The 17,439-nt window shown below is 48.0% G+C and overlaps 1 protein-coding gene across 3 annotated transcripts; it reads right to left on the bottom strand.

Annotated features, from left to right (window-relative positions):
* Positions 1-3,859: 3,859 nt before the first annotated feature.
* PAX1 (paired box 1) lies at positions 3,860-16,769 on the bottom strand. 3 transcript variants are annotated; one of them, XM_034947087.3, is made up of 5 exons: positions 16,435-16,769; positions 15,366-15,995; positions 13,725-13,867; positions 12,981-13,203; positions 3,860-7,971 (listed from the first exon to the last, which is right to left on the bottom strand). In XM_034947087.3, the coding sequence occupies exons 1-5, from the start codon at positions 16,718-16,720 to the stop codon at positions 7,880-7,882; spliced, it is 1,374 nt and encodes a 457-aa protein (XP_034802978.1). In that variant the 5' UTR covers positions 16,721-16,769; the 3' UTR covers positions 3,860-7,879. The 3 variants fall into 3 exon arrangements, with proteins under 3 accessions (XP_034802978.1, XP_014198467.2, XP_063456963.1); XM_014342981.4 differs by having other exon boundaries at positions 3,860-7,961; XM_063600893.1 differs by lacking the exon at positions 16,435-16,769 and having other exon boundaries at positions 7,740-7,971; positions 15,366-16,209.
* Positions 16,770-17,439: the final 670 nt, after the last annotated feature.

Below are 17,439 nucleotides of genomic sequence, written 5' to 3'. Positions count from 1 at the left end.
GTTCAGCAATATATGAAGCTCTTACCTACATTTTGAATTTCAAATGACATCTGAGATGGACAGGACGTTTCCTCTCTCAATGGCCATAAAAATCTGATAGGATCTTTCAAAGAGGGAAGATTTGAAATGTAACTCTTCCCGAAGATGATGAGTTAAAGGCTTTTGTGCTATCTTGCGGTGTCTCCAGTAGCAGCTAGAATACGTAGCTTTGCCTTAACGAAAGTCATTTACTCATCAAAGAGACACAAACTGAAGCCCAACATGGCTGCCCGTAATCATTGCACTAAAGTCAGCAGCAGATGCAACAGGCTTTTCAGCCCCCTGGAGGTGAATGCGTTTTCCAAGCAGGACGAGGTCTCTGCACACCAATTCTGGATCTGTAGACATGACACAAAGCATGATCACATAAAATTGATCTAAGTGGACTTGCTACACAAACTCTGCTTCAATGCAGTAATGGCAGTGACCTGCTGGCTGTTAATCCTCACAGGTCTAGCCATGAAATCATCAAGTAGTCTTAAGGTCTTGGTGAATGTCCCAGGGCCATCAGATATGATTAGTAGGTGATGGTGGCTCTTCCCTCTGATGCTGTCGAGTGCTCCAGTAAATTCAGAGACTTGCGTTAGCAGTCTTGATGGGCTCTGGATCATCAACGAATCTAATATATAGCCAAGGCCAGGTGCGGTGGCTCATGCCTGTAATCCCAACACTTTGGGAGGCTGAGGTCAAGGTGGGAGGATGGCTTGAGCCCAGGAGTTCAAAACCAGCCTGGGCAACACAGCAAGACTGCATCTCTACAAAAAATTAAAAATTAAAAAATTAGCCAGGTGTGGTGGTGCATGGCTGTAGTTGTAGCTACTCAGGAGGTTGAGGTGGGAGGATCACCTGAGTCTAGGAGTTCAAGGCTGCAGTGAACTATGATCAAACCATTATACTCCAGCCTGGGTGACAGAGTGAGATCCTATCTCAAGAAACAATTTTAAAAAAAATTATATATATATATGTATAACATATATATTATATATGTATTACATATATGTGTACATGTAATGTACATATATGTACATATATGTAATACATATATTATACATTACATATATAATATACATTACATATATTATATATGTATTACATATATTATATACGTTACATATATAATATACATTACATATATTATATACATTACATATATTATATACATTACATATATATTATATATATATTACATATATATTAAATATATATGTAATAGCCAATGTGGTCTACAAGGTTAAAACATGATTTAATTCACCATAAAATGTTGATGTACAAAGAAAAAGAAGAAAACAGCAACAATAATAACACTAATAAAAGCTGACTGTGACCCAAAGCAAGTCCCTACTCTTTATGTATATTATTACATTTAGTTCTCACAGCAGCCCAGGGAGAGAGGTATAATTTCCATTAAACGGATGAGGAAACTAAGGCTGAAAGGTTTTGCCTAAATTTACCCAAAGCAACACAACTGGTAAGTGGTAAAACTGAGACTTTGAACCAGATAGCTCTGCCAACTTTTAGCTACACATCCCCTATCTTTTCCTAAACTGCCTCCTGCATAAAGATGTTCCACAGCTGGTATTCTGAGTTAAATATGTGCAAACGACCACATTACAGATGGTAAGAGAGGCTCCTTTTTTTAAATCTAAGAAATAAATTATCGTTGCCTCACCCATGGTAATCTTTCTGGATTTTATCCTAAAATAAATAGAGAGTGAGAAGATAATCATTTTCCTTGCTGTTTGTTGCCTCTGTAATATGTTGGTCCTTACAGAGAATATTGTATTGTCACTTTAAATGATTAAAACTTTCAAAAAGATCACTAAATATAGATAAGTTGCTTAAAATGAGAGACAAACTCAAATGAACCAAAAAAAAATTAAAATTTCACAAATATAAATGAAATTGATTTTATTTCCCAAAAATATCAGTTTAGATTAGGTTGGTTTTTTGTTTTTTGTTTTTTGTTTTTGAGACAGAGTCGTACTCTGTCACCCAGGCTGGAGTGCAGTGGTGCAATCACAGCTCACTGCAGCCTCCCTCTCCTGGGCTCAAGGAATCCTCTTGCCTCAACCTCCCAAGTAGCTGGAACTATGGGCATGCACACCACATCCAGCTAATTTTTTTTTTTTTTTTTTTTTTGGTAGCGATGGGGTCTCGCTAGGTCACCCAGGATGGTCTCAAACTCCTGGGCTCAAGCAATCCTTCCTCCTCAACCTCCCAAAGTGCTGGGATTACAGGTGTGAGCCACTGTGCCTGGCTAGTTGCTTTTAAAATTCACATATGTTTATTTTAAACTCAAAGACTTCAATCTATGTATATATTACAGTCAAAGTTGGAAGTGAAACTTATTTTCGAGGTGCTATTGATGTCTAAGCTAACTTGTTTGCTAAGTCATGTGTTGATGAGCCTAGAAAGTCCATTTTTTACCACATGTGCGAGCATCTGGCTAACAATAATAATAATAACAACAACAACAAGAGCCCTTCTCTTGTAAGTAGACCTTCACAACAGGAAAGTCGCCACTTTAACAAAACGACAAATCTTTTACATTGTATTATTTATCTTCATGCTTGTCTTCATCTCCTGGAACAATATGTGCTCCCCCTGGTGGCCAGAATAATACTTTCAGCTTCCCGGTTCAAGCTAATCATATTACAACTTGTTTGCCAGAGAAGCATTTTTTATGTTTCACAAGTTTCAGGCTCCAATTCAACTTTTTAAGAAGTCAATTTCTTTCCATTCATTTAAATATCTTGCTTACTTTTCATCCAAGAGATTGTTGTTAAATCAAAACCATCTAGTAATTTTTGTTTTGTTGTTTGTTGTTTGGGGTAAAATAAAATCTTACAAAGCTAAAACCACATCCGCAAATGACTGGAAGAAACTCTGAAAGTTAAAATTGTGAGGTCTATATAAGAAATGACACTGCAGATAATCCATCAAGTCAATATATTTCACCAGAGAAAAAGGAAATAAGACGTTACAGGATGGAAATGTAATTTAATAGCTGAATGAATACTAATCTGCCTATTTCATCCTTAAGAAGAAAAAGGAAAGTGAAGCCAACCCAGGTGGTTACATTATAATGCAGTTGAAATTCTGCCACCCATGAAAACTGCAATTGGGATTCCACTTTTGGATTTGGCCAGCCAGAAACAGATGTGTGTTCCAACAAGAATCACAGGCTGCATCTCCTGGACAAGAGCTCTTTAGAGTGCAGCAGGAGTTTCAACTGGTTTCAACTCCAAAGAAAGGACCAGACTAAACTGAGTATAATTGTTCCAAGTGTTTAGAATTCCCAAGTTGGACTGGGGCTAAATGTGTGGTTCTCATTTTATGGCCTTGAAAAAGAAGACAGTGTGATTCTTCCTTGTTCTGTTTAAAAAAAAAAAAAAAAACCGAAAAAAAAATTTAAGGTTGAGATACAAACGTTTGGCTAGAAATATCTCAACCATAGGACATTTCTTCAGTGAGTAAGGCTATGGTTCAGACAGCAAGGTCAAGGTGAAAACCAAATACCACTTTGTGCATAAATCTTGCCCATTAAAAGAAGGGATTCAAATGTTTCTTATTATATAGCCTGTCTGGATGCACAGTCCTTTCAACTGAGTTCCTCAGGCACATTCTAGCAAGATTCTAAATTCATATCATCCAGCATTACATGGGGCAGGTAGAGTTTCTTTTGAAAAGAAACCCAGGCCAATGTAATCCTAGCTAGGGAAGCTGATGCCAGGAAATCTACAGTGTGCTTTACCGAAACCACAGTTCAATTAAATAAATTCCATCCTTCTTACCAGAAACACACAAATGGCAGAAATACAGTTGTCAGTGAGTGGAGTTCACTCGTCAGGAGGTTAATTCCACGTGGATTTTAGTAAATTGAATTTGGGATAGGTTTAAAAAAATGCTTGTGCCAGTATTGAAAATCTAAACTTTATTTGTAGCCAGTATTTCTTCACACAAGGTTTTCCCGCACCCCTCTGCCTCCATGTCTCTTTCCTGGCCCAGAGAGACTGACTCCCTCCAAAGGAGAGGAAGCCTTCCCCTCACACTTTCAAATGCCCTTCAGTGATCTGTAGAACAACTCGGGGCATATTCAAGAAGGGCAAAACTTCATGCCTCTTGCCCCTCAATCCTCCTTTCCTTTGGTTTGTTTTCCTTACTTCTTGCCAAAAAACAGCTACCTTTGGCAGGGAAGTTATTACAATCCATTGCAAGTACTTCCTCCAATAATGAACACAACAAAATCCTGTCTTTATTCATTTAAAGCACGAAGCTGGCCCTCTTTACAAATACCCTGTTTTTAATAAATCCTCGGTAATAGACATCCATTCACGAGAATAAAGTGGGTACATTGGAGCTGAAGCTGGTGGTACACAAAGAGCAGATCTTCAGCTCATGTCTGTGTGTGCACAGCACAACTCATTAGTGTGCACTTTCAAATAACACATAGACAGAAACAGATATTTTCCTGCATGCATGTTTTTCCTGGAAAGATTCACAAAATACTATAACAGCATTCACCTTTAAGAACAAAAATGAGAGCAGGAAGAACTTCCACTTTTCATTTTAATGTTTCTGTACTGCTTGAGTTTTTTAGTGATATGCATATATTATTTCTATTCTTTCAAAAAATCAGAGGGCTATCTGATTATGTCTTTATTTTCTTTGGGTTACATCTCTATATTTTTCTAAAAAAACTTATTCTTAAATTAAAAAAATAAAAGGCAAAGACAAACTGCGTTTAGGGAGTGATTGTTTCTCAAATTATTCTACCTGACGTGATGCTGCATAATTTTATTATGAGCTCTCAGTTCCTCCACAGATCCATACGAACAAAGAGCAAAAGTGCAATATTCCAATGGGATCTTTTGGAAAATATTTAAATTCTGGGTCTCCCACCAACCTTACAAGTGATTCCTCTAACTTTTGTTAACAGATAAGCAAAATTGTCTCCAGAGAGGTGAAGCCACACCAGTGGCAGTCTTCCTACAGGCCAGGTCACCTTGCGCGTTACTGCATTGAAGGCTACATTTCACAGACAGGTTCCAAGAGGTCCCAGTCCCCTGACACATACAGTGGAGCAGAGATTTAAGCCAAGTTCACTAAGATGTTCCGTGACCCCCAGCCGCGAGAGAGGGGGTATGTCCCTCCACACCCCACATGAAATGTCAGAGCCTGCTGTCTCTGGGACGAAGGCTGCCTATCCTCAGTGAATGCTCGCCCCAGAGCCAGGGAACTCAAAGACCCGCCTCCAGCCACAGGATACAGGGAACAAGAGGCAGATTTGAAAAATGCCTCCCTTTGCAGGTGGCACTTAAAACACAGGTGCTTTGCATCCACCCTGGGGCACATTTCCCAGCTCTTCTCCCCCATAACCCTGATCAGCTCAAACACAGAAGTGGGCCATAGCAGGGAAATGGGGATGGTGACAACTCAAAGGTAGAAGTTGTCATATAGATTCTTCTCATTCCTTCAGAAAGGGATGTGATGTCTTCCTCCTGGCCTGAGCAAGCCAGTCCTTCTCCAGGCAGCACAAATGGGTGCATGAAAATTCTGTCCAGGACGTCACGATGGAGCATGCAATGCTCATCTAAGCACAAGGAGACAGGCTGAGAGGATGGGGGACTTGCGAACATGCTTCTCTGTCATACTTTTATCCTATTATCAGTATGACAAGCTCTTCTACAGGATATGCTGCCATGGAAGGCTGAGGACTTCAGTCTCAAAGTCCAAGTCTCAATCCTGCCTCTCTGATGAGATAGTGTCACCCAGTTTCCAAGCACAAGCCCTCTAATTCATACCTTGCTATGTAGTCTAAAGAAAATAAATCAAATCCCTAGCCATCACTAACACTGTCTACAAAGTGAAACTTTAAAAAAAAAAAAAAGACAAGAGACTTTGAATCTGAGAAGAAGAGTCTCTCTAGGAAAAAAGTAAGTACTGTTTTATAATTGATACCTTCAACAGATACTATCACAAAGAGTTGAGACAAAAACTGTTTACCACTAGTCCCCTAGGTGGGACCAGTGCACACACCAAGCAGGCAGCTCCACTCACAAACAGCAACTTCAATTCAAAAATCTCTTCCATCAGTTTTAGAAAGTCAAACAGAGGGAGGAAAAAAAAAACAATTAGCCGGAAGCCCCTTTGTAGTGCAAACCCCCTAGATTACTTGGTAGCCTGGGATTGTCTTCTTTAGCTTTTAGAATCCTAGAAATGTTCTGAAGAAATCCTCCATTCTGCCTCATTGCCTTTTGCCCATTTTACTCTTTTCAGAATTAACTGCATTTTAAGGTGGTTTCTGCATAATTTCCCTTGATAGTGTTCATCCTAGGAACTCAGGGGAGAGGGTAGCTGCGGAGTAAGAACTCAACACTCTGCGCTCAGAAACAGACTTGCTCACCTCACCACACACCTTTCAGACGCTTTCCTTTATTCAGAGGCAGCCACCTTTAACAGGCAATGTTAGGCTCTCGCCAGGGATATTGCTATGACTACAGAATTGCATTATGTCCAGGGTACCACCACCAGCTCGCCTAACTTGGAAGCAGCTCACAGCTCTTGCGGCTGGCTCTAGAAGATACTTTCTGGGTTGTTTTTGTTGTTGTTTTTGTTGTTTGTTTTGTTTTGTTTTGTTTTAACCCTCATCCCTTGCAAACCAGAAGTCCAAATGAACCTTTGTACCTGGAAGCAGTCTGTGGTTTAAATTAACAAATGTGCTGACCCCTGAACACCAAAAGGTGCTGATGTGTTTACCACTGGTCGGATTCCCTAGCAAGTGTTGCGAGTGGAGGGGTGGGAGGAGACACCTGCAGGACAACCCAGTTTTCTAAGCACTGAAAACACCAACAACCCCTGTGCTCCCTACTCCTACCCCAGTCTTCTTTGGGGTGACATCATCTCAGAAGGGAAGAGAAGCCCGGCGGCCACTGGGCTCTGAGAAAGAAAACAGATTTCCAGACAATATGCTGCGGGGATCGACGGGAGAGGACAGTTCATGGAGGGTTATTTAGGGTTTGTTATTACAAAAAAATATACAAAATAAAGGCTGTGGCTTTTCTGTCCACTTCCTAGGTTTGAGCCCCCCTCCATTAGGGCTGGTGGGCTCAGAGGAGTGAAGGCTACAAAGTCCCAGGTGCCAGAGAAGGGACTGTCACCGAGATGGCTCTAGGGCTCTCAGGGACTGAGGGAGGGTTGGGGAAGCAGTAAAACAAAGGGAACTAGGGCCCTTGGCAGTAGAACCAGAGAGAGAGAGAGAAGGAACGACAGGGATGGACCAGGAAAAAGGGCTGATAGCATATAGAGGACTAGAAAGAGGAGACGGGGGAAGGAGCGGGACTGGAGCAGAGGTCGGAGCAAGGAAAAGAGAGTGGAAGGGCAGAGGGAGCCCTGGAAGGTCGGGGAAAGCCGGGGTGGAAGGTAGGGCGGAAGGGAAAGAGAAAGGGAAGGGAGGGAGAGTGAGAAAGAAAGAGGGGGGAAGGAAAGAGGGAGAGAGGCGAGACGGAGACGGACAAGAGAGTGACAAAAAAGAAATTTGAAGCTGGCAGAGCGAAGGAGGCCACGTCAGAGCAAGGATTGCGAAGAGGGTACGACAGTCTAAAACCAAAGTTCAGAGAAGCCTAAAAACCCAGACCAATAAAGGAAGTGTGGTGGGTCGGGCCAGAGGCAGGGCTGGGCCTGGGGGCTGGCTGGGCGTGCACCCCGCGGGCCGGCACTGGCTTCCTCCTCCGCGAGTCCTCCGATCCTGCCGGCGCCGATTGCCGGGGCCGCCGCGCAGACCTGTGCGCCCGGGTCCGCCTGCCGTTCCCTCCGGGCTTGGGTCCGGGGAGAGCTGCCCCTAGGAGGTCGAGGCCGGGATGGGCAGTCCGTGTAAGCTACTGAGGGCGTCCGGGGCCTTGCTGCCGGGGCTGGGAGGCTTCCTGTCAGCCACTGCGGGAGGAAGCACAGAGGCGTCGGATCACTACCTAGCGCCGCGCAGTGCGAGAGGCACTGGGACTCAGGACGCCTGCAGAGCGAGGTCGTGAGCGCTCAACCCTTGAAGGCTCTGGAAGAGTGAAGCAGAGACTCGCGCTCTCCAGAGACCCCAAGCTTCCATGGGCGACCAGCCCTTCCTCTCCCGCTAGGAGAGCCACTTGCAAGGAGAGCCTTGGCAAGCGGGACTCCTCGCAAGGCCATCTGCAAACACTGACCGCTGGCCAGGTGCAATTCCCGTTGCCGTCCAACCCCCTCACCACCTGCTCAGTAAAGGAAGTGAAGGGCGCTGAGGGCTGGGAAGGTTTCAGGTCTGATGGCGACTTCCGCAGAAGGGAACGGGACTCTAACGTTGCGCGGACCCTCACCCTTTCCAAACCCCAGGCGCGCGCACAAGTGCGAAGAGCAGCCAATGCGTCGAGTCCGCTGACACCCGCGGCTCGGAGCTCGCTGTGGGCATGGGGAAATCTTGCGGGAAATGAGCCACCAGAGATTTCCCTGGAGCGGCCTGGATTCCTCCGACGTAGGAGGCAGTTGCGCTTTAAGTGAGCGGCAAACTACGTTGTGCCCACGAGGTCCGGGGATCCAGATGCGCTCACCACTGTGGGCACAGCACGTCCTGGGACCTGTGGGCCTCCGGATTAAGTGACAGTGGGATTGCCAGATCGGGCAGTATTCTGCGCCTTACTCTATTATTTAGGGGCTTGGGAAGGGGCCCAAGTTTTGCCACTGGAAGCCAGAAAGTGACGCCACGATTGCGCAAGCCTGTTTTTCCTTTCCCAACCTTGGGCCACTCTGCTTCTCCTACACTAGGATCCACAGTTTGTTTATACCTACAGGGGCCTATTTTCAATTTTCTTTTTTCCCCAAGTCCTCCTTTAAAGGGGGAGCTTGGAGCGCCTCGATTTGAAGTAAGGGGAACTCTGGATTTTTTTTTCTCCTGCAGCTTCCCTCGCCTCAGCCTCAGGCGCAACTTGCTGTGGCTGCGCAGAGCTGGGCCAACCACCTCTGTGCAAGACACACACACACACACACGAAAACACACGGTTTCATTGAGGTTTTAAAGAGGTCTAAAGACCTTCCCAGGACAGAGTGGCCCCTCTGCTTTTCCCTGGCTCTCAGCTCTTTTTCCTAAACAAAGTTGTGGCCGCCCAGCCAACAAGTATTCAGACCTTTTCTTTCTACCGTGGACACACACTTCAAAGTGAGGACCTGTTTAGAAAACATCTGAGGAGGTGGAGGTTTCTCAGCCAAGGGACGGTTACCTTAGAGACAAGCAAGAAACTGAACTCATGAAAAATAAACACCCAGGAAGACTGCATCCCACCCTACAGGGGCGAATCCTGCTGTGTTTTTAGCCCTGTCCGAGCCATCCTTCCTCATAGGGCCCCTCCTGCCCTCCATTCCCTCCATAGGACAACATGGATGGGTACTTCTGGGCCCTCGGAGGCCGGGGCCTAGGTCAGGCTCATTTAATTCAGGGGCTAAGAATGGGGAGAGGCATTTTTTAAATATTCAACTGCAATTGCAGGGCACTCTGAGACCACCGCTGAGGGGAGGCACGGGTCTGGGAAGGGATCCCCGGGGCTGGGTCAAACGGAGGCCGGGGTTGCCAGCGTCCGGGTGCGACAATGCCAGCGCCCTAGTGCTCTTTGACAAAGTTTACTTTTAGGATCTTCCAAGAACCAATCCCGAGGCAAAGGTAACTGGAGCGAAGCTGCAAGTTATCTTTAACAAATATAAGCAATACATTTTCTTTGTGCGTATGCAATATCTTATAGATTTGATTTCCAAATCTTTAGTCATTCCAGAGCCCCACGAGGAGGGACTTAAAACCCTGAGGTTTCGAGGGTCTCTGAAAACATCCTGTAAATACCAGCTGTCTTGAGGGAACATCTGGTGGTGTCTGTCACCTAAGGGTGGGGAAGGGGAGATGGTCGTGCCCTGGCTGTGAAAAGACATTTGGATGTGGGTGGAGATTGCTAGAATGTCAGCCTCTCCAAGTGAAGATTAAGCGAAACTTTTTCTATTCTTCTCAATTCCCAAAAATTAAAGTTTCCTTTCAGGGGATGGGAAATGTAAATCATACTTTTTACCTACATAATAGGAAACCCAGACTCACTACCTTTTTAAAAAATAAGAAAAAAAATTAATTATAGTATTAAATAACACAATTAATCAATTAATATCTAATTAAATGCTAAATTTTCTATTTGACATTTGATTAAGTTTCACTTAGAGTAACTGTTAAGCTGTTCATTTGCACTAATTTGGAGGACATATTGATATATATTGCACTGTGCGTGTGTGGTGTGTATGTGTTAGGTGATCAAAGGTATTTGCTTTTACTGAGCATTTATTGTATTAAATTGCTTTTCATTACACAGAAAAATTTTTTCTTACTGAAAAGGAATTCACTAAATACTATTCTCACTATTCTTATGAATTGAACAATTGCTGATAGTAAATTGTCCTCTGGGACAGGTTTCTTTGAAGATATTAATTTCTTAAGAACTGATCAGAAAATAAAAGGCAGTGATTCTTATTATTTTTCTGTCTTTCCAAAGACCAGTTGTGTTGAGGGAATAGATCTTTGAAGTCAGCTGTTCTACCAGTAAGGAGTAAAAATCCATAACCCAAGCATGTATGTAATTTTCAGGCTGTGAAAATAGATAGATAATGAATGATTATTTCTATATTCCTGTTCGAACACAAACAGTTGCATGCCAGCTTGAGAAATCATTGCTAATGGTGTCCCCAAGTTATCTGATTATCTTTTATTAGAACCTTTAAAGAACTTGGAGGACCACAAAATTAAATTATTAATTTAATAACTAGAGTAACAAATTATTGCTGTAGTTTTTAAAAACAGGTGGGATATTACATAATAGGAAACCGATATAATGGTAAAAGGGACTTATGCCAGCACCATTCAATGACCCTGTATTTCTGAAAAGGAAAGTGTCTTCTAAAGAAAATCAATCACCAGTGAGGCTTAATGTTAAAATCAGCTTCCCCGCAACTTCACCACAAATTAAGACAGGTAGTTTAGAATTAGGAACTGTGTGTGTTACCTTTGGCTTATTATCTGCACTTTATAATTTGTGTCTAATGTAGAGCTTAAAATGCCTCCAGAGCAAAGTGGCTCTATTGAAAACAAATGCATTCCTCTGAAGACTGTGGGTCTTTTTTCTAAGTCTTCCTTCTCCTTAAGATGAACCCAGGGAAATATTTCAAATCTGTGGTTATACATTTTTAATTCAAAAGAACCTGCTTATTTAAGTGATTTGTGTAATGTGGTAAATTTTATTTTGATTTCGATTTCGACAGATAACCTCAGTTGTTGAGAAAACAGGTTGATTGGAGGCTGAGGATGAGTGAAGAGCTCATCTGCGACCCCTTAACTATCCTTAAACATAAAGCTTAAAGGAGTTCTTACTCTCAACTTTTAACATTTCCTTCACTTGGATTTTTCTATAAATGAGTAAATGATAGTATCCTATTTAAATTAAACTTAAAGTTTAAAAGAGCTCTAAATCCCAATTTTTATAAATTTTCCTTATTTGGATTTGTCTGTAACTATGCAAGTGAACATTATCCTAATATCCCAGGATGTCTGTGCTCTAGGAAAGGTAGAAATAGAAAAAGTATTTTTCTCCCTTCATTTCACTGTTGTGGATGGCATCTTTATTTCCTTCCTGCCCCCAACCCCACCCCCACTCCCCAGGGCATGCCCTCCTATCTTATCAAGACTACTTGGAAATAGCACTTTTTGCCTGGGCAGCACCAAGGAGGATGGCCCTCCTGTCCCCTGCCTGCCCACTGCCACCTGCCACTACATCCACCTCGCTTCCAGCCCTGGACAGGTGGAGGCAAAGCAGCTAGTAAAAATCCTTTTATAATCTGGGAACTCCACGCTGTCCCCCAGGTTTGTGCCTTGTCTCTTTCTCTGCTGGGGCTGGGACGCCCTGGGGTGACCCTTTCCTTTCCCAGGTTGGTTGAAGTTGCAAATTTCTGGTGCTCAGAACCTAAGCACTGGCAAGTTTGAACTTAGCAAATCAAGCCATTCCTTTTAACAACAAAGAAAATGAGGACTCAAGGGCTGGTGAGCTTTTCCCAAGTTAAAGGAAAAACTGGAACCCTCCTGGTTGTGTGAGAAGATCCCCCTCACACTGCTGACTGTCAGTGAAATACCTAAAATCTGTTCCTTGACTTTTCAGGAAGTGGACTTATGGAAAAGGAAGAGGAGGAGGAAGCGGAAAAGGAGGCAAGACTCCCAGGCACATTTTCCACAGAAAGAGAGAACCCCCCCCCCCCACACCCACCACCACCACCACCCACAACCACAGAAAGCTCCTGAGCCTGGAGTAAAGGACACTGATTCACATGGCCTCTACTTTCCCACAGTGTGTATTTAAGAAAAAGAATCCAAACGCCTTTTTTTCTCTCTAAGGAACCTGGAAAAAACAGATGGGCAGTGGGGCAGAGACGGGAAGGGTCCTGGGATGGAGGTTAGGTGCCACTAGCAAGTCCAACCCCACCTAAAGGGCTTAGGTGCCAGAACAGGTCTACAGAAAGGTGAGCCTGGAGGGTGCCTGCTAGACGTGTCTCTGGATGGAGAAACAGAAACCCAGAAAGAAGCAGGAACTTGGTCGAAGGTGCCAGAACCGGATCCAAACCCACGCGTCCCGTGTGCCAGAAGGACCTCCTTTCTCCTCTCCCATCATAAGTGGAGGGGACAGTCTTGGGGCCAGTCTCTATCAACCTCGGGTACCTTTATAGGGACACCTGTCAGAACTAATCTGCTCCAAGAAGCTACATGCTTAAAGGTTAACCCAGAAGAAGGGTTCATGCCCAGGACCCACCTCTTCCCCACCCGCTCTCCCTTTTCCCAGGCTCACACCCGCTCCCCAGTACCCTTCCTAACCCTTCCAGCATCCACCCGCCCCACTCCCTGCGCTCCTCACCTTCTCGGCTGGGATGCTTGAAGGTCATTGCTGCCGCGAGTTCCCCGCCATGCACAGCTACGCCGGCCCCGGGGGGCGCCAGAGGAGGACCTTGCGCAGGCGGCCACGGCGGGCCCGGGGCGAGGTAGCCGCCACCCGGGGCGCTGTACACGCCGTGCTGGTTGGAGGCCGGGTAGGCGCAGGCGGGGAGAAAGCCGCCCACGGCAGAGAGGGTGGAGGCCGACTGCGGGGACAGAGAGGGACCGTCAGCAGCAGAAAATCCTGCCTTCTCTAGCCCACGCCATCACTGAGACGGGGGTTTTCGTCCATTATCGCTCCCCCACGTCCTGTGCCCATCCATTATCCCCATGCGAGGCCTGGCCTCTAAATTTCCTAGTCAGGACTCTTTGGCAAAGTGATTTCTAAGAATTCACTCAAACTGTTACAAATAACGATTTGAAGGGGTCATGGTATTCATATCGGGATTTAGAGAAAGAAGGCCCTTGACTGTGGATTCGTCATCTGGAGTTCCAGCTTTTTTTAGCTAAGCTATCTTGGCAAAGGCAAGTCAACCCCTCTAAAGTCAGACTCTCCCAAACTAGTACGCTTGAGGAAAGGACAGAAAGGACGCTTGCTGGCCGGCTGCCAGATACAACCATCTCTCTGCCTGGAAATTTTTTCTTTTCTTTCTCTCTCTTTTTCTCCACTTCCCCAAACCTTCTGCTTCCCTACTTAAGGTCACGGCCTCACGTGCCTCCTGGTTACCTGAGTGTATTTAATGTCTGCCTCTAAGGCAGGTTTCTCTAGCCCATTCACTGCGGGGGTGGCGGGGAAGGCCGTGCGGTTCACGCCGGCCCAGTCTTCCATCTTGGGAGAGTAAGCGGTGCCTTCGCTCCCAGCCAGGGCCCCTGCAGGAGAGAGAGGACGGATTAAAAGGTGCCTCCGAATCTGCCCTGGGCACACGTGTGGCCAACCACCCAATTTGTATCTGAAGACACGGCCAGGGGTCCCACAAAATTTGTAGGTGGCCTGACACTCCACCAGGAGGCGGCAGGGACTGGGATGTTCACCACTCCGGGTGGGGCAGAGGAAAGGCAGCCAGGCCTGCTGCCCGGTCCTCCTAGACTTCAACCCGTTTCCCACGAACGGGAGGCTGCTGCTGAGTCAAAGCCTGGGCAGACTCGGCCAAAGCGGCCGCTCCATTGTCCAGACACGGCTCCCAGAAATTTCCGAGTTCAAAGCTACAGCAACCTCATGAAAATTGTATTGATTTCTCAACATCTGCACAAGCATCTGGAGGGCAGGGAGACGATTCTACGAGAACTGCCTCTGGAAACGCCCAGGGTTTCCCAAAAGAAGCGTCAACATTGTTGTCCCCACCGGTCAGATAGAAGCACACAGTTGCTCCCCGGGCCCTTGTGTGTGCCAGGAACCAAGGGAAACCTCCAGATCTGCGTGCAGGCTTGGTGGAGTCACCTCCGGACCAGCTGCCCACTGCCATTCCATGGGAAGCTTTAGCCTTAGGCTGGGTTAGAGCCACCAGGAGACACAAAGCCAGAGCAGGGCCACAGAGGCGCTGCTGCTGCTGGAGCTGAGCACTCACAGTTTCTTTCCAGCCACCACTCTTTCCTCCTAGGCTATGGTGAATTTTGCTTCTTGCCCTCCTCCTGAGTCTGATCACCTAAGAGTGTGCCATCCCCTGGCCAGCTGCTGGCAGCTGGGGAGAGCGCAAAGAAATCCAGACCCGATTCTGGCTGGTTTCTTTCCCAGCCAGGCATCAAAGTTGTTCCAAACCTCTCGCCTTCCCCATCTTCCTCGTCACCCACTTGACCTATAGTGTGTTACGCTTTAATTGCAGATAAATGACAAATCCTTGTGAAGGTGGCTGCAGCCCCACCAGCCATCACCGCAAACTCCAGGACCTGCAAGGCCACAGGACCTTAGAGATGTAGGCCACTCAATCGACCACAAGATCCCTTTTCCTTTAACTCAGAAGAGCCACTGGGCCTGGGAGTGGGGGACAGAACCCTTGGGAAATCGTGAATGATTCTGAGAGCTAAAGAAAGGGTCTCAAAATTGAGCGGGTTTTTTTCCCCCTTAGATTTGGCAAAAGGGGCTTGCATACTTTTTGCAAGAATGAAAAGGCACAATTTCAGGCCTCCAAATTTGTGGTCGGCGATTGCTCTTCTATTTGGGAAATATTTTCCATATTTGTCATAAAAAGTTCAAGATGTCCGAGGTCTCTTACAAAAGGCCCAGGACCCCCAGCCTCCCTGGCCAGTGTGGAGCCCTCCCCTGAGCCAGAACCGGTCCCGGGAGGAGAGCGAGTGTGAGTCCTCTCCTGCAAGCCTGCCCGCCCCAGGTTCTGCCCCTTAATAGAAGGCTACGGAGGCCGCCACAACTGACCTGTTTGCTCCATAAACGTCCGGATGCCCAGGATGTTGCTGACCGAGTGTGCCGAGGGCCATGAGCGCGGGATGCTGACGTGGCCCGCCGTGCCCGGGACCCCGGGGTGGCTGCCCATCTTGGCGCCCGTGGGCGACACGGGACTGGGGTAGGGGTACTGGTAGATGTGGTTGTAGGGCAGCGTAGGCTGCGACGGCGGCTGCTTACTTGCCTCGTACGGTCCGGGCTGCGCCAGGCTGCCGATCTTGTTGCGCAGGATGCGGCTGATGGAGCTCACCGAAGGCACATTGTACTTGTCACAGACGCCGTCGGCCAGCAGCCGGTCGCGGATCTCCCAGGCAAAGATGCCAGGGTCTCCTTGCTTGTAGTCCCGGATATGCTTGACCACGTTGGGAGTGGTGACGCGGGGCTTGCTGCCCCCGATGGCCCCGGGCAGAATGGAGCCGGTCTCGTTGTAGCGCGCCAGGATCTTGCTCACGCAGCCGTGGGATACGCGGAGCTGCCGACTGATGTCACAGGGTCGGATGCCCAGCTGCGCCAGCTCCACAATGCGCAAGCGGATGGCGTTGGGCAGGGGGCGGCCGTTGACGAACACACCGCCCAGCTGGTTCACCTCGCCATACGTCTGCTCTGCGGATGCGCCAGACAAGAGTGAGCCGGAAGGGGAGAAAACACCCGGCGGGTTAGCCAAGGGTCCCCACGCGGAGCGAGGGACTGCACCCAGGCGCACTTCCAAAGGTGACCTGTGGGTCCCCAGACAGCTCGGAGTCCAAGGGCAAACCGCCTGGGTCTGGCTTGGAGTGGGCAAGGGCGCAGAGGAGCCGCGGAGTGGAGCGCGGCGCATTGTAGCCCTCCGTGCCCTTTCGCGACTTTTAGCGCGTCTACTTGGAACACTCCCTTCCCAGACTTGCTCAACTGCCCCCTGAAGGCTGGGGATCAGAGGAGAATGCAGCTTCTCCAGGACCCAGGACTGGGTCGCCCAGGGAAAGCGGACGAGAGGGAAGGGAGGCAGGCGGACCCGACCCACCTCATCAGCCCGCCCGAGCCCTGCCTGTCGCCCGCCCCTTACCCATAGCGAGCGGGCCGGCCAGCTGCCTGGCGCCGGGGTGGCCGGGGTGGCCGGGGCTGGGCCCGGCGCAGTCCGGGAGAGCTTGGGCGCCGCCGCCGCCGCGGGAGAGGCATAGAGGGAGGGCGCGCGAGAGCCGAGAGCCGCGGCGGCCCAGCCGCGGGCTGGAGACGCGCTGTGCGCGGCAGCGGAGCGCGCTGCCGCCCGCTCCAGGGCCTGCCCCCGCCGCTGCTGCCCCCTCCCAGGACACTCTCCACGCCCGCGACCCCAGGCCCAGGGTGAACTTCATCCGATTGGGAGAAATTCGTCTGACCGGGAGGCTGCAGCGTGCGGGAATCAATTTGACGTGTCCTCCACGTCAATCTCGGCAGTCACGCCGGAGACGCGCGAGTTGGCAGCTCATTGGTTCCCGTCACTGCGCCCCAGCGCCCCCCTCCCCGCCCTGAAACTCTACCGCCTCCTTCTATCCTCCCCCCTCGGCCCTCTTCCACCCCCCCCCGGAACCCACCCCTCTACACACACACACACACACACACACACACACACACACTCGTCCCAACCCCAGCTGGGCCTGGGACCTTCCACTGCTCTAAGCCCCTTGCAGCCCCCTTCCTCCTCTAGCTTTGGGAATGATGGGGAAGTCATCTCAAATTGATTAGTGTGTTAGTACTAGTACTCGTTTTCGTTTGGGTTTTAGTTTTAATTCCGCCACCATTAATAATAAGATAGAGAATAAAAGTTTATCGTGGAAAGGTGTTTCGGGTGTGGCTCTCTCTACCTCCCCACTCCCGGGGCAGCGGCCGGGGAAGGGTGGGATCAGTACCCCAGCTGGCTGGGAGTGTCAAGGGGAGCGTCCAGCGCGGTGCAGGGCTCCTGTCAGGAAGACACAAGGCGGAACTTGTGTCCCATTCCTGGCCAGGTCCTCAATCCTTCTCTCAGGAAATCTTCACGTTTAATAGCCAACCACTCTTGGAATAGTGGGGGTGATTTCGGTGACGCGAGAGGGGC

The sequence above is a fragment of the Pan paniscus genome, chromosome 21 (genome assembly GCF_029289425.2).
Source record: "Pan paniscus chromosome 21, NHGRI_mPanPan1-v2.0_pri, whole genome shotgun sequence".
NCBI classification, from domain to species: domain Eukaryota; kingdom Metazoa; phylum Chordata; class Mammalia; order Primates; family Hominidae; genus Pan; species Pan paniscus.
This window is presented reverse-complemented; position numbering and strand designations above follow the sequence as displayed.

Excerpts from the sequence above, each read along its gene's own strand:
- PAX1 (XM_014342981.4), bottom strand. The coding sequence starts at position 16,720 with ATGAAGTTCACCCTGGGCCTGGGGTCGCGGGCGTGGAGAGTGTCCTGG. Across the intron at positions 15,996-16,434 it reads GGCCGGCCCGCTCGCTATGG|AGCAGACGTATGGCGAGGTG; the intron begins GTAAGGGGCGGG and ends GCGCATCCGCAG. Across the intron at positions 13,204-13,724 it reads CAGACATTAAATACACTCAG|TCGGCCTCCACCCTCTCTGC; the intron begins GTAACCAGGAGG and ends CTGTCCCCGCAG.